The sequence below is a fragment of the Neopelma chrysocephalum genome, unplaced genomic scaffold, assembly GCF_003984885.1.
Source record: "Neopelma chrysocephalum unplaced genomic scaffold, ASM398488v2 Primary Assembly neopelma1_66, whole genome shotgun sequence".
Lineage (NCBI taxonomy): Eukaryota > Metazoa > Chordata > Aves > Passeriformes > Pipridae > Neopelma > Neopelma chrysocephalum.
This window is the reverse complement of record NW_020897725.1, coordinates 14,028,798-14,053,943: the sequence shown is the minus strand read 5'-3', so window position 1 is coordinate 14,053,943 and position 25,146 is coordinate 14,028,798. Positions and strand designations below refer to the sequence as shown.

Sequence of the window (25,146 nt, the reverse complement as noted above, 5' to 3'; positions counted from 1 at the left end):
CTGGATTAAAAAATTACCTCTAGAATACGAAGTGTCTATTGCGTATCTGTAATGTTTATTAGCTATTTTTTGTGTAGCGTTCAGGCAGGGTAATTACAGAAGGAACTGCTTGTACCATCCACTGACCCTTAAAAGGACTATGAAAATGTGATCCCAGATGAAATGTAAAGATCAACTGTCTGGTCAGTAATCCTTGGGAAGATGAAGGTTCTCAGATGGTGTCTGCAGGGGCACACAGGCCAAGAACCACGTCCTTGAGTCACTGTGTTCACATGGCTTCCAAGACTGTAGTCAAACCTAAAAATTGGGGAAGGAGAGGATGACTTTTATCAATGTGCAGAGACAAGCTCCTTGGGTTTTACTCTGGAGGCTGGAAATGAACTGTTTTCCTTGCTGTTTGCAATTCAAAGGCGCAAATATCATACTGACCCGACTCTGTCTGGCTGCCTGCTCAACAAAAAGTACTTTTTTGGCTACCCTCAAGTCTGCTTGCCTTCCTTTTCCAAGTTCTGTTCCTGGATACACTGCCCAGATGCCACGCTGGGCTATGTATATGCCAGTCATTTGTTTGGCAGTGTGAACCAGATCCTTTATGATTCCTGAGGGCTTGGGGGTCAGTGGGGTGGAACGGACACATCAGGGGTAAACTTGTGCTGCAGTGAATGGGAATTAATATCCAGGTGATGCCTTCCAGCCCAGCGTTTGCTACAGCAGTGGTTTAAAAGCCTTGACCATGAGTGAGTCTCAGAAAATTTGGGATGTCTGAGCCGTGCTCTTCACCTTGCCCTTGCTCAGTTTTGTCAGTCAGGCTTTCACCTCCTCTCGGGGTCTGGATAGAGTGGTGTGGCAGGGTAGTCAAAGCTTCCCTTGGACACAAACTGCTTGCCCTGTGGAGCAGAACAGGACCAGAGCTCCAGGGGCTCAGGCTGCACCTGCTGCTGCCTCATAGTGCTGCTGGGCAGCCCCCTATTGAATAGGTCCCTGTTAAGCAAGTATGATTTTAATTGAAAACTTGTTCTTAAGGTGAAACTTTGGTTTTTTTAGGCAGTGGGAGGGTTGGTTCAATCTGGGTTGAGTGCCCAGAGTTAACAGGTCAGGTTTGGATCAACTTGGAGAAAAACAATAGGTATTAACTCGAGTTTTTGGTTAGGATTTGACTCAGTTGTGTAAGTAGATGGTCATATCCCGGGGTATTAACGTGTTAATCACTGCAACAAAAGCTCCAATGTCGATTCACAGCACAGGTTGCTGGAAGTCGTGCTGACAGATTTTCTGTTGTATATGTAAGAGCCTCTTGAGTTTGGGAATTCTAAAGGCATTTTGAACCCAAAGTGCCTTTGTTTATAAATGTGCCGATACTCTGGAAGCGGTGACGAAAAGCCCTATTGAGCTTTGGATAAACTGGGATGCTGCATATCTTCAGGCAACACATGTCACAGTAATTGATGTGTAATCTTGCAGTGAGACAAGCAGGGAAGTGCTGCAGAGTTACGTAATGAACTGGGGCATCACGTACAGCTGATGCATTTTAATTACATCCCGTAAGGGCGAGGGAAGGATCAGTGTGGGGAAACGGCTTATTGATTGCTGCCTTCAGACACGGGGCTGCATACATTAAGACCCTTGGGAGTGATGGGAAATGGATGCTGCTGGTGTGTGTGTGCGTGACCTTTCAGTTCTTCTGTATCTGCAGCTTGCTCAACTGGCCAGTGACAGGAGAGGCAGGCTGGGAATGAATACATTGACGTTGTGAAGTCAGCCTCGGGTGGTTCTATTATAGAGAACACAGCCTGTGTTTTTCTGGAACAGGGAAGAAAGTTTTCAGCTTTTTATTTGATGTAAACACCTCTGTTATACCCTTAAAACTGCTCTGCAGTAGTGGTTAAAAATGAAATTTTTTTATTCCTGCTGGTTCAGCACATTAGAAGTTGCATCAGATTTAATCTATATTCCGTTTCAGCTCATTAAGCACTGTGATGCAAATTTCTTATTAGTGTCAAAGTGATATATTTCTAAATATTGGTTAATAAGTGAGAGAGGAAGAAAAGTTAAAAACAAGTTTCCCAAGAGCCAAAAAGGATGGCGCAGATAATCTAGAAAACCCAAGTGAATCTGCTTCAGCAGTCGATAGAAGCTCTTGGCAATGTTTTTCCTTGCTCTCTCTGGAGCTTATTTACCTGCTGCAGCATTGGGAAAGCTTGTTTGGCACTCACAGTGTTTGTGCTTAAAACGTTCAGCTTCTGGCTTAAGTAAACCTGGCACTTCTCACTGGTCTGAATGTACCCTGGCAAAAATAAATACCGTGGGTTTGATAAGGATATAATTCCGTGGAACCTATAGGAATTACTAATTAGCTGTAATTAAAAAATCTACAACAGCAGTTGATTCTTTGTTTTTTCCTTCAGTAAGGCATGTCATATGCATTGCCTTTGATTCCTTCTCTTCAGCAGCAGCAGGAGTAGCAAATAAATCAAGTAACAGGCATATATGCCAATACTGGATAAGGAAGTAGAAAACTGGATTGTTGTAAGGGCAGTAAGCTAGAAATAGCTTACTTCTACCTGAATTACTACAGGTTACTCCCGTGGAAGTAGGTGAGTAGGAGGGCTAGAAACTTTAAAATAAATAATTGAAGCTTTAAAAGCTGTACTTGGCAGCATTTGTGATCATGCTAAAAGGAAAACCACATTTGCCTGCCTGTAGATCAGCCCTGGTGTTCTCTCTCTGATGCCTCAAACCTCAGCTGTTCTCAGGCTTTTGCTTCCCCTTTCCCCCCTTCCACACATACCTTTGGCTCCCTTCTCCTAACATACGCTTCTCTTTCCTGACGCAGCACCATAAAACTGGGTTATAACCAGAGATTGTCAGGGAAGCCACATAAACCTTTCTACAACTTTGGCAGAAGGGCAGAGGAGGAGCAGAGCTTAATGAAACACTGACGGCTCCCACGGTTGCCAAATATGAGAAGGGGAGGACAGTTGTAGGAGGCTGAGAAGCAATAATTGAGCAGAGACAGAAAATGGGAGAGCTGGATGATGAAATCCTTTAAGAGGCCTGTCACTTATTTCCTTAATTCCATTTTCCAGAAGTGTTATTTAACCCGCTGTGGTTGCTGCTGGCGTGCTGTTGTATAGGGGATTTCAAAAGGCAGAAGAGCTTTGCCAGAAGGAGATATTACTCTTCTGCAGCTTAAAAGCAACTCCAGAACTCTGTATGTGAAACACCACACTAATATTTCTGTACTGAAGCTGTTGAAGACCAAGAACTTTGTTTTATTACCAGTTTGGTTGGTCTTTCAAAATGGGTGGCTCTAGTCTAAGTGCAGACATGGCATGTTAATAGTTTCCAAATTTTTGGAATTTGTTTCTGCTGTAACAGTGTGACTTGTTTGCATCCAACTCCTGAGGAAATTTAAAATTTGAAATACAAGTTTTAAGGAAATGTTGGGCAGTTTTCCTGTATCTCAAACCTAATGTCATCATTTTAATTTTCCTAATTATTTGTTCCTGTATCTCTAATGTAGATCCAGATTCTGTCTATAATCTTGTCCTTATGACAAGGAGTAGCAAAAGCAGACATGTGGGTGCATTTTAAAGGCCTGAATGTGCTGTAAGAGGTTTGGATGCCACAGCAATGCAGGGAGCAGGTTCCTGTCCTGGAAGGGGATGACAGACATGCCCTGGTCTTCTCCCTGCAAAGTGTCTCTTTGGTCCTGTGATTTTTTCCCAAGCATTCCAGGTGGGCTCCAACTGACTTGTGATGGTCGTTTTGGGAAGAATTTTCTGCATTTTGCCTTTGGATTTCAGTCCTTTTGAAGTACGATGCTATTTATGTCCTTGTAATATTCCTATTAATGATCTGTTCTCTTGATTATCACTCCCTCAGTGCTCATAACCCTATCCAAATGGAGGCATTTATCCCTCCACTCTCATGTCCCAGAACAAATTCCTCTTTTGCACAGAGCTAACCAGGAGGAGGAGGAGGGAGAGGAGAGACTTCTTGCAAGTGGGTGATGTTTGTGCTCCAGAAAAGTGTGTTCAGCTTGCCGGCTGCACGTCCTCCTGCCTGTGAGATGCATATAATGTGCTGACAGCTCGTGAATGTTGCAGGCTAAGCAGAAGAGCTCTGATTTGACAGGCACAAGAGGAATTTCAGGATGTGAATTTTACCAGTGGGATGATTGAAGCCACAGTTTTGATATTGCTCTTGCTTTATGTGATGTTTATGCAGTAGGTCGCTCCCGAGACACTGAGCGAATAAAGATGCCTGACAGCTTGCTGGGCAATCATTTTAATGTACAAAGCCAGCAGCAATGAAAAACTTCATTTTTGCTCTGAGCTCTTCCTCCTGAGCTTGTACAAATAAATTGAGCCTTTGATCACAAGTATTGATCAGTATCATTTTTCTCCAGTGTTGTCGTGCTGTTTGCCGCTTGTTCTGACTGGTTTCTGAGCCAATGCTTGGCTTGAGCAAGGCTTACACAGGCTGGGCAGGAGTCACTGAATAAAAAGCAAAACCTTCCACATAAAAATCAAGTCCAGTATAGGGCTTCATTTCTTCTTTTCTTCTGCAAGATACTGTAACATTTGAGGTGCAAATTAGAGTCTGCTTTGTCTCCTGTGCTACCAGACTCTGATTTCAAGTAGCACTTTAAAATTATTTCCTTCCTAAAAGCTTGTACTCTCACTGCTCAAATCATGATAATGGACACCAGGAGAAATTACTGTGCTTTTTCATATCCCTTCCCTGTTGGTCAGAATTCCTATTTCAATCCAGAAGTTAAAAGGTGGTTTCTCATGGGTGCAACAAACTCTATGTACAATTGCTGACTGTACAGCAGTAGTGCTCAGACCACCAGTCAAGCCTATTCCCAGCACATTGATTCAACATATATTGGCTCAGGAATGGGTTTTTTTGGCAGCTCCAAGTCCCACACAAGCTCTAAGCCATTAAAAGTCCTAAAATCTGAGGGGAGATAGCAAGAAGCAAAGGATTTGTAGTCAAAGTTTCATGGTGATGAAGTTGTCAAAATAGGCATTGCAGCTTGTTTGCAGTTTCTCTGGGGGACCCAGAGGGAGGTTGGCCAGAGAAGTTTTGGATGCTCCATCCCTGGAAGTGTTCAAGGCCCTGGGGCTCTGAGCAACCTGGTCTAGTGGAAAGTGTCCCTGCCTGTGTGGCTGGGGAGTTGAAATGACCTGGTCTTGAAGGTCCCTTCCAAGCCAAACCATTCTATGACTTTTATTCTATGACCCAAATGTGTGGCAACTCTGCATTTTTATTTTAAATATAAGAGAGTGCATATTTGGGTGCATTTGTGTAATGATGAAGCCCCCATGCCTCATATAGACTAAACTGCTCGATTTGCAGTGGTTTCTACAATTTTGTTGTATAAGATGAAAAGCAGATACCGGGATTCAAACTTTTCCACAGCTCTTTGACAAGCATTGGTTCTGCTTGCTACACTCCTAAAAAACACAGACTAACCAAAGCAACTTGTATAAGCAATGCATTTTTAAGCAGATCAATGTGAAACATTTTTAGTAGCACACAGTATTTTATACAGGATGAAATTGTGGAATAGAAAGTATTTGCAGGGCATGAACAACTTCTTGTGTTCGTTCAGAAATTTGTATGGTGTTTACTTAAAGTGTATAAACAAAGTCTCTAGGTGATGATTTCTGACAAATGAAAATAGGACCTTAGCATCCTATTCCCATATCAGATCTTATTGTTAGGTTTATAAAGAACTATTTTTCCCCCAATAGAACTTATCAAAAAGAGGTTTTGAATAGAAACTGCTGCATGTGACTTAATCTTTCTTCCATGTAACTCGTGACCTCACGCAGCCCTTAGACTGATGGTGACCCAGTGAGCATTTCCTGTGAACCGTGAGCAGTGCTGGTCCCACTATTGTTGGGCACTTTTTTTGTCTGGGAAAAAACAAACCCTTATTTACTAGAAGCCAGTGTCCTGTTTGTTTGTAGCTGGCTGGGAAATGCCATATTACAAGGGTCTCAGTGGCAGTTGTCGCTGCTCACAGAAGCTGTTGTTGTGTTTTGCTCTTTTTCTCACTGATTTGTATGAGATTTTGGAGTCTGCCTTGTGACCTGCTCCACATTCAGTTCACAAATACTAACCTTGTTTATCCAATATGTTTTTTTCCTCCTCGGTGTTTCCTAAGATTAGCTGTCAGTAAAAGGCTAAATAATAATCCTCAAGGTTTTTTTTTAATTCCTCCCCCGTGAGGCCACTGGGATGGATGCTTTTCCAAGCTGGCCTATGGTGGTTTTGCTGTAAGAGCTGCTACCTGGCAAGGCAAGTGTGGTGGTGGAAAATTACAGACAAAATAAAGGAACAGCATCAAACTGGTAATGGGATGCAGCTGCTTTGGCCTTCCAGTCTGTATGTGAGTCTCAGCAGCCTTTGATGAAGGCACATGCTGCGTGGAACCGCTCTTGGCCATACAAAATCAGTCCCAGCCGAGCTGCAGCTTGTTCCAGGTGGGTGCAGCAGCTCTCAGCAGTTGGGACGTTTCACATTTGGCTGCAGGAGGCTGTGGCAAGGCTGTCACATGGATGACAAACTCATTGATGTGCAGTGCTGCCTTGAAATCCAGTCAAAAGCAGCATCCCTGCATCTGTTGTGCATGTCAGAGCCTGGATGCTGAAGGGCTGCCGGCCCAGCACGTCCCTGTAGCCAAGTTATTTAAAATACACACTCCATCCGAGTCCTTGCCACTGGATGGGGGCGTCAGAAGGAACTTCTTGGTGTCAAAACATTCCCTCTATCCCCATATTTCTGTTTATTGTTGTCTTGTCCTGGCTCAGCTGCCTTCTGAACTGTCTTCCTATTTTAAAATATTGCATAAAATGATGAATTTCTGTAGGTGTAGCAGCATATATATACAGAAAAAGGACATGTAATTACCTTCCCCAACTTTCTAACGCCCTTGCAGACAGAATTTCTATAAAGTTTCATTATTGGAGCTCATTCTTGTGAGGCAGAAAACCTCTGGAAGACTTGGGGTTTTTTCTGTTATTTATACCCACACACATACACACACATACATATATACACACACACAATCTCTTTAAGTATTTCGATTTTTCAGTCTTATTTCTTTTGCTTCTCCTGCCAAACCACACACGCCAACCCAAATATGCATATCATGTACACAGACATTCGAGGTACTAAAACCAGAACAGCCTCTTTTAAGGGAAAAAAAGTATTTTGGGGTTGGAGTTCTCCTTGTCTGTCTGGAACTTTCTCATTTATATGAGAATGTCTAGCACTAAAGCTGCTGTTGAAAGGATTAAGGTCCTGGAGGCTCTGCCAGCACGAAGTGTGAATTTTAGGAAGAACATCTGCGGGGTACGTTTTGAAGTCTCACTTTGTGGGGCAGGGGGGGTCACGCTCAGTGCCTTGGAATGCTCTTTCCTGGAAATCTCATGGTAGAACAGGACTGTGAGCTTTAAAAAAGTCTGAATTCCCGCAGCAACAGTGCATGGACATCAGGTGACACCTACATCTGTACAGAGAGAAAAGGCTCTCCTGGGCACCAGAACTCTCAGAGTTTTGGTGGACTGGGCAGACTGAGCTTATCAATAACACATCTCAACTTCTAGATATAGGAAGTAAACACTAAAGGAAACCCTGGATAATTCACTTCACTGCCAAGTGCTAAAATGATTGCTCTGTCTGCCTGTACAGTGCTCAGGTGAGGAGTCTCAGACAGGTTCAGGAGGGAATTCTTCTGCCAGCAAATTAATTTTTCTTATACTGCTGTAGTTTAGCTTTCATGAGTGTCCCTTCCCATCAGGAATCTTCTCTAACCCCACTCTGTACTTTTCCACTCAAGTAACCAACTAAATTCTGATGTGAGGACCTCACAGTTTACATACTTACAGTAAAGCCGTACACTTAATAAATTATAACTGTTTTGAATTCTGCACCACTGTATGTAAAACACACGTGATGATTTTATGAACTGCTGGCTTACACTTGGAATGCAGTTTGTAAGAGCCCTGCCACTTAGGACTGTGGAAGCAGTCCCATGGCATGGCCTCTCCAGCAGGAGAGAAAGCAGGTTGTGCTCATATTGACGATTCCCATTAGACAATCTGTGGGAATGGCTCGTGTTTCACTTGAAAGTTATCCCTTTCCTGTTTACTTGGGGGAGCACTCTAAAGCTTTTTAGAAATTCTTCCATTTTTCTTGGCATGGAGCTAATAATTCCCATATGGATTTTTATTGTGGCCTCTTTTTTCTGGATATAGATATTTTGGCTGCTAACGAGTAGTTCAGTTAAAAAAATATCAAAGTGGTTTGTCTAAAGAAGGGTCTCCAAACATAATGTTTGTGGGGTTTTAAGTGTCCTTTTTACCCTTCCATAAAAGCTACATCCATAGTTCTATTCTGAGATCACTGAGATTCACACCTCTTGCAAAGTAAGCCATTTTCACTGTAAATATTTAGATTTAGGCTTTTATTTATAATACTTAGATGTTAGGAAGATCACCCTTTTCAATCAGTGAAAATAAAGCCTTCCCAAGAAAGCATTTCAGTCCCTCTCCTCTGACTCATACATGGAAAGGTGAAAATCCTTCATTTTAGGCATGTAACAGAGGTTGGGTAAAAACTCTTCTTTCCTTTCTTTTACTGACCTGTAAAGTCAAAGCAGAATGCGTACCTTAATCTGATTTTGAGTTATTGCATTTTTAGTAAGTACTTGAAGTCAAGTACTGAGTGTTTTTAAATAATTTTAGGACATTTTTATGACACCTAACTGTGGCTGTAAAATATAAAAAAATACCTATCTGCCCAGTTTAGAAATGTGCAGGGTTTACAGTTGAAGGAGAAATATTTGTAAACAGTTTTTAATTCTCTGCTGATGTCATTTTGAATCATCATTTCAAATGGATTATGTGTTTCCAGAACTTTTTTTGCTAAAATTTCTATACACCACAAGGAAGTGTCATTGCAGACTGGAGACAAAGTGGTGGCCTCAAAGACAGAGGGACAGGGAGCTGTGCCAGCCCCTGGTGTCCTTGGATATGCCCTCTCCTATTGCTTCTCCCTCGTGTACCAGATTTTCCTTGTTATTTCTGAGATTCCATTAAAATGAGTTGGTTGTCTCAATGGATGTTGGAATGTTAAAAGAGAATCTCTTAATTATGTTCATTTTTCTTAAATCTGTCTATTTAAGGTTGTTTATTCATGTAAGATAGGATGAGGCTTGTAATGTGGGTGACAGAGCTCTTGCCAGCCCTCACCCCTGTGTTTATTTAAAGCCACTGTGTGATTTACTGCAAAACCTTCCCGATGTCTCCCAAGTGTTTACTGATGGATGAGCTCGATTGAGACTCCCCAGCTCATAATTCACAAGTCACAACATAATTCAGCAAAGAAATGTCTGCTTTCAGCACACAGCGCTGTGCAGTGATACAACATCGAGTTATTCCAGATGTTGGTGATCCCTACAATAAAGATCCCTGGTGTTGGTTCAGCTGCAGCTCCTCACTTTGTTTAAAACAGACTCTGCAGTGACTTTGGCCTCACACAGTAGCACCTCTGGTGCTTAACCACTGCTCCCAGGATGGCTCTGTAGAGGCAAAGTGGGATGAATATTTACATGTTGCCTTTTTTTTCTGTGTCCTGCAGAAAAATAACTCACCCTAAATGAATCATACCCAAATGTTTCCTCTTCCCCATCATCAAATATTTTTTTAAGCACCCCCTCCCTGTGAATTGTGCCAGCTCAGGCATTGATGAGCATCAGCATCCTCATCCTGGAGCAGGTGAGGGGCCATTTCAACACACAGTGCCTGAACCTGCTTCTGTGCTTAGGATGCTGTTAAACTTGGTGAAATTTAAAAGGAATGTTAAAAACACAGGGACATGGAGGTTTTCCCTGCCCTGGGAAGGCAAGAAGAACTACTGGCTTCCTGACTTGCACCTTTGATGAGGATAATGCTCATGAAGAGAAGCTGGGTGGTGCCAACAAATGTTGGGGTCTGGAGGCACAGTGCCAACACTTGTGTCTTCTTTAACAACAGCTTTAAACCTAATATGGACACACAGACAGAGCTGTGTCTCAGCTGAAACTTCTGTGTCAGCCAAGACCATCACCAAACAGTAGGAAAAGCTGAGCAGGAGTGGTTTGAACCGTGATGTGACTACGGTGCCACATGTACAAACCCAACCTGTGCAAAAGGAGTCAGTACTTAAATGGTAAGTGCTGACCAGTACAGGCCTGGAACAAGGAAAGGTGGCTGAATCATGGTACCATCCCCTGTGGTGGGGGGAATGTTTGGACCAAATGTGGCATGTTTGGTCCGAAAACACAGGTGGGGCAGTTTCAAAAGGGGCAAGTCCCTTCCAAAAACTCTGTACTCATCAGGGCAGCTGTGGCCATTCACTTGTCCATTAGCCAAAGTTGAGTCCAATCACATAGATCTTGGCCTCAGACCTGGATTTCAAATTCTGATGGTGAAATTGGTTATTTATGCCAAAAACTAGCTTATTTTCCTATATTTTAATCTCTGTATCACCACATAGCATGCAGCACTCTTGGGAAAATCTCATTTATCTCGTGGAAGAAGTCAGCATTGCTAGTCAAGATTTGGTGGTACTTTAAACAGCAGATTAGACTTCCAAATTTGCAGCAGAGGCTATTCTGGGCAGGGATTGGTATAATCCTGCGTGGTAAATGGATGCCTCAGTGTGCTGAACAGGGAGTACAAGGTACAGGTTGATCTCTCCAGCAAAGGTCAAATGCTGCTCACTCTCACCATATATGGGTTTGAATAATAAATGGGTTTCCTTCCTGGGATAAAGACACTGACTTTTTCTGTCTTGGCATCAGCTGGACTGCAAGAAATGGATTGTTTTGTTTTTAATGCTTTGCTAAGAAACACGTCAGAGTGGTTACCTGCCCTGTGCTGATAAACGGGAGGGAGGCAGAGCCCAAAGGAGCTGGCTGGTGCTGTGGGCCAGCCTGCCATCTGCAGGCCACTGCTGCCGTGCTGGGGACGTGTACAGCAGGGCTCTGGGGGCTCTTTAGTCTCCAGAAATTATCATGTGTAACGAGTTGTTTTTTCCTAATAAATGCTAGGTAATAAATCCAAGTTTTTCCCATCCGATCCTATGAATAGTCACCTCTGTTCTTAAAAAAAACACAACCAAGGATAGTAGAAATAAACAAACCTTCTCTAGAAGTTGATGAGTAATTGCTAATTGTTTTTTTTATTGTCTATTGTTCACTTGTATAAAAAAATATTTTTGTGCTTAGAAATTGGACATTTCATATGACAGTCAAATTCTCTCCATCGTTCTCAGTCCATTAAATGTTTAATGACTCTTTTTGGAGGTGGCCTTAGATGAACAGTACCACTATAATGTTCAACTGTTGAATCTTAAAAGTTTTGTTGAGAAGGGTATATGCGTATATGACAAACAGGTAACTTCCAAGCACCCCAGAATCTTTGTTTTTATACTCCACAAATGGTTAGTGGATACAGCAGTTTAAATATTCTGATTGTTACCTTCTTATTGCCCAGGTATTTGAAGGATAAATGATCTGTACTTTCCTTAGCTGTTTTATTAACCATTGCTAAGAAATCTTAGCTGAATTTTCAATTTGGGAGAGAATTCACTGTAGTTAAATTGCTGCTCAATTTACAGTTTTCAAAGGTATAACTGAATTTCCTGTTTAAAGTGAAACCTTTGGTGTGCACCACATAACCCTTCAGTTGTTTTTGTCTTTGTTTTAGGTCTTCCTGAACAATACTACAGCCTCACTTGGTTCCTCAGCCCCATCCTGGGCTTGATCTTCACTCCGCTCATCGGTTCGGCCAGTGACCGCTGCACCCTGAGCTGGGGCCGCCGGCGGCCTTTCATCCTCGCCCTCTGCATTGGTGTCCTCTTTGGAGTTGCACTTTTCCTTAATGGTTCTGTTATAGGTAAATAACAAGGAACCCCTTGCCTGTATCTCCTAACACACCTGCTTTAAGGTTTTAGTGTAGGAAGTAAAGATAGTGCTCTGCAGTTGGTGTAACTCATATTTAATGTTAAAATCACGAGAGATCTCCACAACCCTGATTTGAGCTTTGTTCACCTTACGTGGTTTTATTCTTACTCACAGGTTGCTGTGCTGAGCGTTGTGCAATCATGGCTGCTACTGGTAGCACAGTGTTATTAATACAATGATTGGCAGAATAATGTTTGCAGTCACTGAGACGAATTTGGTCGATCCTTGACATGGGAAAAACGTAGCAACCTGTTCACAGGGAAATGTTTCCTGTTGTGATCCATTTTCCCTTTAATGCATATCTGGCAACACATCCTGTTTCCAGCATTATTTCAAAAATTATCTTTTCACTTTTTCTTGTGCTTTTCTTAGACCCAGTATTGAAATAGTCCAGAACACAGTTAATATTTGTTTATCAAAAACCATGTGGGAAAATAATTTTTCCTGAACCCCCATCAAAGCTGGTAAAAATAGTTTCCCTTGAACATAGTTTACTACGGAATTTAATCTACAATCTCTTTGTAAATTTAGTGCCGGAGAGGTGACAGCAAGTACCTTTGGAGAATTGTTTACATCATGGTTGGACTGATGCAAACGAAAGGAACTTAGCACCTAATAACATCCTCTTGGCTCTCTTTTTTTGGGTTAGGTGCAGCTCTATTGTGAAAAAGTTAAAGTAATTGAGGGAAATGAGTGGAACATTATCTTGGCTCAGCTTGTTAAAGCCAGACTGGAATGCCATATGATGGGTTTCAATTTTCTGCAAAGTGCAGTGAACAAACTATTCAGATAAATGACATTTAGCTTATGCTTTTTTAATTTACCCAAGCAGTAAATATTATTTATTTGAATTGCTATCATATGGCATCAATTGTACTTTGTTGTGGTGTCTGCAAGGCTTATTCCTCCCTCTCCAGATGTTTGCAGGGTGTTAGATGTAGCCCTCTTACACGATTTTAAGTGATAAGAAGCTCCCAATTCCATACAGGAGTTTTGGGTTTAGGTGCCATCAATACCTGCAAGCAAACCTCATGCTCAGTTTATAGTCTTATTTTTCAAGCCTTTTAATAAATTAGCAAAAAATATTGTGCTGATCTTTGATTTTTCTTCTTCACTCTCCTACCCTTAGTCTGCAGTTACTTGCAATCCTAATTGCAATTTGGGGAAACAGGAGATGCTTCAAAACTGAGGGGGTCACTGTATTGGACCCTCTTCCTTAGTGTGGCTTTTGGCAGTAGGAGTCATAGGGAGTGCAACAAGAAGCACAGAGGTTTGCTAATCCCAATAATGATACAACCATGTCCCAGGGGACAACGGAACCCTTGCTCTCTCCTGCACTGTTCAGATTTCCAGCAGATCTAAAGCGCTGACACCATTGGTGTTTTCTGCTGTAGGGCTCAGCTGAGCCTGGAACACTTATAACCTTCTTCAGCCTTCAAAGCACTTGGTATAAATGAGGATTGAATATGCAGGAATCAGCACTTGAGATTTAAATGATTCTTGGTGGCTTAGCCAGTTCACCTCCTTCCACAGTTATTTTCATCAGTTACGCTAATGGTTTTATCAGAGCCTCGCACGCGTAACTTCTAAATCTCTCTGATTCAAGTAATTCATGCTTTTGTCACTGGTTCATCTCATGACAAATTATCCAGCTCTACACTAATGCTGCCTTTCTACTTTGCAGACAAAAAGCATTTCATCCTGTGCTGTCAACAGAAGCTGACTGATGCCTTTTGCAATGCAAAATACCTTCATGTTACTTCATCCTTAAAAGTTTTGCTTACAAAAAGGAATCTAGAAAATGGGAATGTTTAAGAAAAGCAAAGAGAGAGGTGAAGGGGTTAAATTTCAGTTTATCCTGGGGTACTGTGACCCTTGCACGTAAAGCACCATGTCAGGAATGCTGTCAGCAGTGCAGTTACCCGTGGTTGTAACTAACAGGTGATATATCTAATTTTTGGTGTTCCCCTCTCCCACCATGTCTTTTATTAAAACAGCCTTCAGCAGCTGAAGGGAAATACATGGGAGAAATATGAAATAATTTAAGAGATACTGCAGAAATAACATTCTGAAAAATAAATATCAGTCTTAGGAACATAAGAACATACTCTTTGTCCCAGACCTTCCATGACGTTAAAGAGCTGAAATTGCCCTTTTGCTCCTTTGTAAAGGAATGTTTGCAGCAAGCCTGTTGGCCACCTCTCTCTTAAGGAGTTAAGCTTGTTCTTAGGAGTTTTCCCTTTTTGAATGACATGACCAGATTCCTCTCCCGTTTTCCCTCAGGTCTGGCTATTGGTGACGTCCCGGACAAGCAGCCCATCGGAATAGTCCTCACGGTGCTCGGTGTGGTGGTGTTGGATTTCTGCGCTGATGCCACTGAGGGGCCGATTCGGGCCTACCTGTTGGATGTGGTGGACAGTGAAGAGCAAGATATGGCCCTTAACATCCACGCCTTTTCAGCTGGTACGGACTTAGCTGAGATGTTTTTGGCAGCAGATCAGTCTTCCTGATGACCAAGCTGTGACTGAATTGATTTTTCCTGAACTGACTTCTTTTTTTTTGATCTCTTCCGCAGGCCTCGGAGGAGCGATTGGTTATATGTTAGGAGGGCTGGACTGGACACAGACCTTCTTGGGTGGTATTTTTAAATCTCAGCAGCAAGTCCTTTTCTTCTTCGCAGCTATTATTTTCTCTGTCTCCGTTGCTCTCCACCTTTTCAGCATTGAGGAGGAGCAATATAACCCTCAGCAGGACAGGATCGATGAGGAAGGAGACACGCTGTCCAGTGTCAAATTCAGTGGCAGTCTCCCCCCTCTGAATCGACTGAATGTAATCAGTGAGGAAGAGCCGTATGGAACTTCCATGTTCCATGATGAGGTTCAGTCAGAGCATGATCTCAATATGGAGTTCCTGGAGGTGAACATTGTAAGAAGCAAGAGTGACTCGGTTCTGCACATGCCTGATGCCACACTGGAGATCGAATCGGAGCTGCTTTTCCTGCACGACATCGAACCCTCCATTTTTCAGGATGCTTCATATCCAAACACTCCCCACAACACAAGCCAGGAGATCATGAAGTCCAAACTCAACCACCTCTCTGCTTTCCTCAGGGACAGTGAGAAGGAGGAGGAGATGTTGCTTGATAATCGCTTAAACGAAGATAAAGTCCCAAACATCAACGGCTCCCTACCAAAAGAGTTCCTCAACGGGCACGCCAGGATAGGCATGAAGCAATCCAGCACTTCCAACTCCATGCGCAGGCGGCGGCACATGTTCTACCGGCAGCCGTCCTACACCTTCTCCTACTACGGCAAGATCGGCTCCCACCGGTACCGGTTCCGCCGCGCCAACGCCATCGTGCTGATCAAGTCGTCACGCAGCATGAACGACATCTACGACATGCAGAAACGGCAGCGCCAGCGGTGCCGCCACCGCAACCAGAGCGGCACCACCAACTCCAGCGGGGACACCGAGAGCGAGGAGGGCGAGACCGAGACCACCGTCAGGCTCCTCTGGCTGTCCATGCTCAAGATGCCAAAGGAGCTGCTGAGGCTCTGCGTCTGTCACCTCTTGACTTGGTTTTCCATCATCGCCGAGGCCGTGTTCTACACGGATTTCATGGGACAGGTCATCTTCCAGGGCGACCCGAAGGTAAGGGGACAGTTCCCACGGGCAGACCTGCTTTTGGGGTTCCTCGTTTCTGAGATGTGCTGGGTAAAGAAAGCAACATTTGTGTTTGTGTCTGTTGCAGGCCCCTTCCAACTCGACTGAGCTGCACCTCTACAACGCTGGGGTTCAGATGGGCTGCTGGGGGCTGGTGATTTATGCCGCTACTGCTGCTGTTTGTTCGGGTAGGAGACTGCACAATCTCACAGTGGAATGCACCTCAAACATGAATTTATTGGAATACATGAGTTTTAGCATCATAGAATATCCTTACCTGGAAGGGACTGAGGATCATCGAGTCCAACTCCTGGCCCTGAAATAGTTTTTGCTTCAGTTTGCATCCACCTCCTTGTTTGGGGTGAAGGATATCATGGAAAAGCATTTCACATGGTCATAAGGGGAAAGGGCTTCTTTAAGAATCAATATGAAAAAGTTCCTCCAAATGTAGAGGTGGAAAAATGAGCAGATGGTGAAGTGGCATAAAGCACAAAATGAAATCAAAGGATCTTGAGTGGCATTTAGCGAGTCATCAGGAAACTGAAATCATGCTTGGTAGAAGATTCAAGCATATGTTAAGAGGGTTTTTGCAAAGACTGTTTTTAAATCAAAATTATAAATATGTATTTCTGAAAGTCATTCTGCAGATAATTTGGACTTGGACTAGTCTCTGAAATTGAGAGTTTTTGCCAAACTTAAATTCTGCCTTTTGCAGCACGTGTGCACACACGTCTGCAAAGCTCAGTGGGGACGGGCTCTTCCTGAAGCAGGAATTCATCCTTTTCCCAGTGAGGACCGGGCTGTGCTGCTCAGAGAACCCAAATATGCACTGAGCATCCACGTCCTAAACAGCACTTCGAGCTGCCATGGCCACATCAACACCCTAAAACTTCAGTGACTAAATTGGGATTTAAGGGGAAATGGCTTCAAACTGAAAGAGAGTAGATTTAGATTAGGTATTAGGAAAAAAATCTTTACTGTGAGGGTGGTGAGGCACTGGAACAGGTTGCCCAGAGAAGCTGTGGATGGCCCATCCCTGGAAGTGTTCAAGGACAGGTTGCATGGCCTCTGAGCTCTAGAGGAAGGTGTCCCTGCCCATGGCAGAGGGGTTGGAACTAGATGATCTTTAGGGTTCCTTTCAGCCCAAACCATTTTATGATTCTATGATTTCTGTTTCATTCTTTATCTCTGCAGCCTTGTTGCAGAAATATTTGGATAACTATGACCTGAGCATAAAAGTGATCTACATCCTGGGCACGCTGGGTTTTTCCCTTGGCACTGCAGTGATGGCCATGTTCCCCAACGTGTACGTCACCATGATAATGATCAGCACGATGGGAATAGTGTCCATGAGCATCTCCTACTGCCCCTATGCGCTTCTGGGACAATACCATGAAATTAAACAGGTATGTGGAATATTTGAATCAAGGCAGAGCATTCTTGTTTCCCTGAAGAACACAGCGGCAAAATGGATTTACTAAATCCCATTGTTGGCAATACCTGCTTTGCTGGGATGTGTGCCAAAGCTCTAATGGATAGTTAATATCGGGAGCTGGTACTGAAATCAGATGGTCTTGGCATCGAGTTGGCTCAGGGAGGTCATGATTGCACATACCCTGTGCTGAGGTATAAAAGGATTTGGGTGCATATGGTAGATGAAGAGAGATTAAATTATTATTGGAGTATTTACTATGTACATAGTTGTTACTGCTGTCTTGGATGTGGTGCTTTACCATTACTCAGTCTTGGATATTGAGGTGAGTGTGGAAATGCAGCTGTAATTTTGGGGAGATAAAAGGCAAACTGATTCTGCTGGAAACAAGGACGGGTTTACTTCTTTTTTACCACTATTCTGTTTGGATTGCAAATTACAGGAAGATCATTTATTACAACACGTCTCTGCTTTGGGATCAGGAGGGGGATTCCTTTTTATAATCATAAAAATAATTCCCACCAAATGTTTCATGTAAATCTTTTTTTAAAAAAGCCTAATCTTGGAGCTGACTTGTGCCAGAAGTGACCCAGCAAATACCTGCCTCATGCTGCGAGGTGAGGAGGCTGTTGATGAGCAGATGAGGAGGCTGTTTCTCTGGAGTTGTGATGCCACAAGGATGACATGAAGTCACCCACAGGGCTGAGAAGTTCGAGGAAGGTTCTGGCGTTTGCATATTTGCTTTCAGCCACTGTTTTACTTCCCCTAACACATTTCTTGTCTTTTCCCAGTACATTCACCACAGCCCCGGGAACTCGAAGCGAGGGTTCGGCATAGACTGCGCCATCCTGTCGTGCCAAGTTTACATCTCCCAGATCCTCGTGGCCTCCGCGCTCGGCGGCGTGGTGGACGCGGTCGGCACCGTCAGAGTCATCCCCATGGTGGCTTCCGTGGGGTCCTTCCTGGGGTTTTTGACAGCCACCTTCTTGGTGATTTACCCCGAAGTGAACGAAGAGCCAAAGGAAGAGCAGAAAGGACTGGGTCCTCCAGAGGCAGCCGAGGGCAGCGGCGCGGGCGCGGAGAAGCCGACGGTGCTGAAGCTGACGCGCAAAGGAGCCGCGGCGGCCGAGCCCGAGGGCGAGTCAGCCGTGTGAGCCCCTCGCTGCTCACCCACATTCCAAGGAGTGCAGGTGCAGGATCAAGAACTTTTGTTGGTTTGGTTTTTTGGGTTTGGTTGGTTGTTTTTTTTTTCCAGGAAAAAAAAACAAATTAGGACCTTCACTACTCGTAACTAAAATCTGCAGAAGAAAAGGCAGTTTCATGCAAAAGTGTAAATGAAGTTCTGTAGTCCTTCCTCTAGGTTTGAGCGGGTCACTCGGATGCTGATTGCTTTCTCTACAACTTAGAGACGTCATTTCTGAACACTTTTTTTATTAAGAACACATTTAGATTTCGAGTAAGTTTTATTAATCTGCATGAGACTCACAGTGTATACAATTAGCAGTTAGAAAAAAATTTAAGTTTTCGGCTGTTTTTAAACTAACGGAAAATGGAAGCGATCTCCACCTCTAGTCTCTTGCCATTTTTTTGTCTGAACATTTCAGATTTCACTAGTGTAATACCCAAATCAAACGCTCAGACAACGATCATTTTTTTTTCAGGAGCATGGTATTACTGGTCTGACAGCTACTTTAATTTTAGACTTCATGTTTTTGTTAGTGCAATTACTACAGAATCCTTTGATTTGCAATTATTTTCAAGAAAAGCAAAAGCAATTACTGCGGTTTCTGAGAAACTGCCGTGAATTCTTCTTTAGTCATAACTGTTCACAGCCACTCCCAAATCTGCTGCTCTTCGGGGGAGGGTGACACTGGGTGCTGGATTTCAACTCTGGACAGAAGGAGCAGCAGCTGGGAGAGGTGACCAGCACTCACAGGTTTTTTTATCACAAGTGCTGCATTTTATGAATGTCGTTGGAATACGCTGTGACAATTTTTAGCTGGGAATTTTATGTGCTGTGGTGAACTCGGGGGGTTTTCTTGGCATTTAAACCTGATCATCTCTGGATGAAGCTGCCACGGAGAAAGGGCGTCTCCGGGGTCAGCTTCGTGGGAGGGGGCGTGCGGATTCTCTTCCATAGGGAAAGGAAGTCGTGGATTAATTGCACTTTTTATGATCCTTTAACCTCCTGGCTGGAAGCGCCGCAGCCGAGGTGAAGGCACGGGGTCAGTACAACAAGGTGAGCCCAAGGCCTACCTCTGTCACTTTATGGCATAGTCTGGGTGTGTAAAAATCTCTGTCAGAAACAGTTTTTTAGGCCTTAAAATTCCAGTGTTGCTGTTCTAGTCCCTGTGTTGGAGGAATTGTAGGCTGGAGCTCTCCCAATCTGCCATTCCAGTGTCATCAACGCATCCTCCTGCCCTCTTCCGTGGTTCAGGACACAGCTGCAGTGCAAAGACATTCTTCTGGGAAGAGCTTGCAAGAGTTGTGCTAGTCTGATTCAAAATAGGTTTGGATCACTATCCAGAAGCCACTTAAAGCAACTTTCGAAACCAAACTTAGTTTGTCCTTTGTCAGAAGAGTTTGTGATGCTCTGGACTCGTTTTGGGGTGGGCCCCCGGGCTGCCCTCAATCCGTGTGCTGGACAGACACATCACAGAATGGTGTGACATTCCTTCTGCCTCAAACTCCTCCCGCTCCAAGACTTTCAAATGCCTGTGTCAATCATGCTGCAATCCAGGCAAAGAAGCTCTATTTCAAAATGAGAAGCTGTTTTTAATACATTACTTGAATTGTCCATGTGTTTGAGAAATGGATGTTTAGGTGTATTTGAGGGCTGGCATCCCTGCTGAATACCTGGTGGCATCCATGGATTTCTCAGCTGAAGGCTTCCAGTCAGCACCAATGGCCTCTGCTGTCAAGGGTGACATCATGAAGTTCTGAAGTACATGTGATCACAGAGGATGTAGGGGCTGTTTTTTTAACAAGTATCTTGAGAAACTCTTTTTTTTTTCCCTTTGGGGTGAATATTTTTTTATTCAGAACACGTACTGTGAACTGTGTTCAGCCAGGGGAGTGATACTACTGAAGGGTGTGAGACCTTACTGAAGAAATCAGTCGTGAGAAATCCTTGAACTGAACTTCTGCCATGAATTTTATCATCTCAGTTACATTTAATATATTCTGGTGATGTTCACTGTTGCAGAGACAAGTGTTGTGTTCCACCTTAGAACTGGCATTCGTGTGAGTTACACACTTTAAAGTGGCTTTAATGTCTTAGTTTTGAAGCTCCCTGAAGATTCTGCTTTCTGTTAAATGACCTCTGTCAAGTACTCCTCATTTTAATCTCTCCTGCTGGAAAGGGTCTTCAGCAGTTTAAAAACCTTCATCTTCTGACCAGTGCCAGCCTTACCCTTTTCCCATGAGTTCCATCGATCAGCCCGGATCAAATCCTGGTTACTCCACATTGCACCTTCTAAGCCGAGCTCCCTTTTGCTGCACCATCCCACTGACCAAGGAGCTGCAGAGAGGGAGGAGAGGTCAAAGCTCCCTCTGACTTCACACCCACCAGAGGGACCATGACACCATTTTGGGGGTGAGCTCACCCACGTTTATTGAGCTTTCTCAGCCAGGGAAGGGTGAGGAGGGAGGAAGGACCTTTCAAATGATGTTTCCAACCCAGAGGTTTCAAGCAAAGGCAGGGCAGGGCCAGTTTTGTCCTGGGCAGTGCTTGGGACAGCCTCATTTCTAAGAACTGGATGTCAAAATCCATCTCTGGAGTTGTTTGTGGGGCTCATAAGGCAGGAGTATGCGGCTGCCGTAGCAGGAAGCTGATTTCACTCCCCAGTAACAGTGAAGGAAATAATTATTCATTGTAAACACACTGAAGTATTTGTAGTGTTGCCAGAAGAATTAACTTGGGCAGCCCCAGCCAAAGCATCTCCTCCTGTCCCTGGGCCAGCCTGGGAAACCCCCACACCACCTTCACCTGCTGAGGGCTTTTCCTTGGATTTGAGTTTTCTTTCTCACCCCAGCATTTCTCAGGGTAGAGTGGGCAACAATTTATTTCTTCATCTGTCCCTCACCTTATCTTTTGATACAGAAATGATTATTTTTTTGCCACAATTTAAAGTCAAGTAATACAGTTTTAAGTGTTTATTGCAGAAGTTGTGGGAAGAGAGATTTGAAGTGGCTTTTTCATTGTTGTTCCTTGTGACAACAAGCACCACTTTTTGTTTGTGGGTATCACTGTCTACTCAAAGTCATCCCCTTGGACCTTCACTGCAGCAGGACTGAGGTTTGGTCATTTATTTCTGTGTTGCTTGATACTATAAACAATTTGAACCTGATCTGCTGCAGTGACACCTCAGACATGAGGCACCATTTGTGCTCAGAGTCTCCAGGGCTGGAGATGTTTGATGTGAGAGCAGAGAAGCTTTAACTTCCACCCCTTGGAAAGGCAGAGCGTGGGTTTGGCCCTGTTGGGTCATTCCAAGAGTCCAGTCAGATCTGTGCTGTTTGTGGATGGCAATTTCAGACTCCAGAAGCAATAATTTCTTAGGAATGTTTCTCTTCCTGCTGGTTTGATGACTTTATAGAGATTTATTGCCTAAATAGCCTTTTAATAACAGGAATCTGGTGTTTTGCTGGCGCTGGCTGTGAGCAGTTATGGGAAGACTGGGGTTGATCATCACCAGGAGGGAGGAAGCCAGTAAAGCCAACAGATGTCTGTGCTCAGTAACACACACCACGTCCTTTTCCCCTTTCCCTTGGAGCCTCTTTCCAGGCTCTGAAATATTGGGCTGGAAAGGAGGTGGCTGCAAATTCACCCTCCTGGTTTTCCTGCCAATGGATGGTGGCACACAGACCCTGGGATGGAGCAGGATGTGTGAGGTTTGCAACAGAGGCAAGGACTGAGTCTTTCTTATCTCCCTCCCATCTAATCTGAATCCCCCAGCACTTGGAATGACAGTGGCAACAATGGTGCTTCTTGCCAGGTACCTCATTAAAACCTGGTTCCATCCTTAGGAACAGGTTCCCTGGGTGAGCTTGGATTCCTCCAGCATCCACCACAAAAGGCAGGATTTTCCTGGCTGGCAGGTCTCACAGCCCTGCAGGCTGAGTCACATTTAGGGGTAAAGGTTGAGAAAGTCAGTTTGTTCTTGGGAGAGCTGCACCCACACCTGGGCAGGAGGGAAGTGCAGGGAGGGCAGGTGCCTTCCTGGAGTCCCTGAATCGTAGTCCAGTCACTGAAATCTGGGGTTTTAGGGGTGTGTGTGTGTCTGTTCCTGTGTGTGTGTACATTTGCAGACACACAACTCAGTCAAAATACCTTTAAGGGTTGTGTGCTCACTGTCACCACTCCACAATGTCTTCAACTGAGTTCTTCCAGGTTTCCCCTCATCCCAGTCCGATGCTCAGCTATAAATATGTATCCTATTTAAATGAACAAGTAAACTCCTGCATGATATTCCAAGCACATGTAGCAGCTTCGGCATCTGAAGTATCTGTTGTGAGAGAGAAGTTGGTTTTCTTTGCAGCTGTTTTGTCCTCGTTTCCTTTGAATAGGCCAAATAAATGTAACGGACACCAAATGTTGCACAGAAATGTTGTTGATGACTGTGTGGAAGAAATACCAAATTTTATTTTTCTTTGCAGAAACTTTATGGTTCCAGAGAGTCCTTTAGCTGTTTTCCTTCCTTAAACGACAAAGCTGAACGTTTGTAAAGTGCGTCAAAAAGAAAAAAAAAAGGTCATTTGGAAAAAAGGGGAGCTACCCAAAGTTTTCTGTCTTCTCATGTTGCATCCAAAGGAGCTGCAGAAGCTCAAATACCAACTGGGGGTTGATTCTGAGGCTCAGAGGTTCAGAAATTGCCTTAGAAAACAACAAAAAGGCTCAATTCCTTCTCCTAACGCAGTGTTGGTGCCCACTGATCTGCTCACTAAGGTGTTCCAGGTTTTCCTGGAAATCACCTCCCGGAAAACTGATTTTGGTTTGGTTCCTCATCCCAAGCAGCGCTGTGGCTTCACCTGAATCCCAGTGTCTCCTTCCCTGCCCCAGGGAGGGTGAGGGGTGCCCAGGAGGGGCAAATACGACCCCCCCTAAAAGGAAGCATCTGCTGCAATTAAAGGGCTTTTGATGCCCTTGTGACCTGCTAAAATTTTAGGGAAAACCCAGGATACAGTTCAATTTGACATGCTCTGGCACATTCATTCTTCAACTGGGAAGCTGGAGGTGAAGCTCTGGGCACGTTTAGCCAAACTCTGGATCTTCTCAGTCCTTGGCAAGAGCCGAATTCTAATAAATAACCCCAAAATCCAGACCTTTCTCTCAACAAATTGGCAGTTCCCAACATGAATTTGGTTTTCCTGATGTAACATGAACACTAAGCCCTTTCAGTAGCCAAATGACCAGCTTATTTTAAATGCCTCATATTACTAGAAAGCTGCATATAGGCATCTCATAGCGGGGAAAAATAAAATTAAAAAAAAAGTAAAAAAAAAAAGAGAATATTTAGTTCCTTTGTGAACTGGCCATATGACAACTACTTTTTTATCAACTTATTAAGTTGGGGCACTATAATAGCTCTTGCTGAGTTTAGCAATGTTTATAAGCATGTGTTAAACACATAATGTTGTTTTATGAGGAAAAAGGGATAAAGAAAAGTGATGTCACAGATGAATGTTTGAGTGCGTAGACGGCATAATGTATGTATGATTTTTATTTCTACACTGTTGAGCTTATTTTCTGTTTTAAGGTTAAAACAAAAAAAAAGATTTGTTGCATGAGAACTGTTTTATTGTGTTCTGCACTTTCTGTTCTTTTTTGTATAATCTTGATTTTTTTTTCATTTACGCATAGAAAAGGAAAACAAATCAATTTAGAGATATTCTACTCCACGAGACATTGTGTTCCAATCCGTTGTTCCGAAGTTCGATCTTAATAAACATTTCAGTAAGAGTTGGTGGCTCGTGTCCCTGTGGTGTTTGTAGGGAAGGGGAGGAGGAGGACACCTGGTCCCTGAGCTGTCCAGAACAACATTTACCTGCACCCCAGAGCTTCACTGATATTTCCAAAAATGCTCCTGTCAAACATCTCCTGGCAAAAAAAATCAAGTGTCACAGTTCACAAATGCTTGGTGAATTGGGATCCCTCAGCATGGGAGGGCCTGGGAGTGCTTCGGAGGACAGAAGCATCACCTGCAAGTCCATGATTCCATAGCCCTAAGCAGCTTCGAAAGAATTCAGTTCCCATCCAAACTGGGCCATTGAGAGTGACAAGAAGGGAAAGCCGGAGGGACCCCTGGATGAGATCACAAGCTGACAGGGTTAAACTTGCAGTGAAGAGCTCAGTTGTCCCATTTGATTCGTATTTTCCATGACAGATGTGATCTGTAACTTCTCCTGAAGGGAATTCCTCAGAATCAGTATCGGCAGCTCTGAGAATTCAGTGCCAAGTCAATGCCCACCCAGAGTTTAGTTTATTTTTGACTTAATACAGCTCAGCCACGCTCTTGTCACTGGACTGAGGTTAAGGAAGAACTGAAAACATAAAGAAAATCCGACTTTCAGCCGATTTATGAACTTACTTTTTCACCAGCAGCGAGGGGAGAGCACGGGAAGGAGCCTCTCTAGATACCTACAAGACATCCAGACCAGGCTGGTTTTGGGTGGATAGAGCTGATTTACTTTGTAGTAGCTACTACAGGACTACAGCCTCCCCTGCTGGCCCCACTTCTCCCAGCAAACCCTGGGCTCGTCCTCATCCTGGGGAAACTCCACCTGGAGAGCCCAAAGCCCACCTGCTCGGCTCAGGGAACGTGACCCAGCCCTGGACCTCGGAGGGGAACACCGATCCCTGTCCGGGGCACCCGGTCCCTCGTGGGACTGGGAGCGGCTGCTGGGTCTGGGCTGGTCGGGGAGGGGGCGAGGACAAAGGGGCTGGGTCATTCCCTGAGCTGTTTGTTACAAAACAGCTCCCAGGGCCTTGGAGCGGCTGGGAACGGCCCGGGGCGGAGCTGCT

The 25,146-nt window shown here is 44.0% G+C and overlaps 1 protein-coding gene across 6 annotated transcripts in view; it reads left to right on the top strand.

Moving 5' to 3' along the window:
- SLC45A4 (solute carrier family 45 member 4) overlaps positions 1-24,091 on the top strand; it is an 87,457-nt gene extending 63,366 nt beyond the window's left edge. For all 6 annotated transcript variants that reach the window (XM_027684357.1, XM_027684362.1, XM_027684359.1 and 3 more), the window contains 6 exons: positions 11,772-11,960; positions 14,312-14,491; positions 14,604-15,679; positions 15,780-15,879; positions 16,886-17,097; positions 17,915-24,091. In XM_027684357.1, the coding sequence (XP_027540158.1) occupies positions 11,772-11,960; positions 14,312-14,491; positions 14,604-15,679; positions 15,780-15,879; positions 16,886-17,097; positions 17,915-18,277 (2,120 nt within the window). In that variant the 3' untranslated portion in view covers positions 18,278-24,091. The remainder of the gene's footprint in view (positions 1-11,771; positions 11,961-14,311; positions 14,492-14,603; positions 15,680-15,779; positions 15,880-16,885; positions 17,098-17,914) is intronic.
- Positions 24,092-25,146: the final 1,055 nt, after the last annotated feature.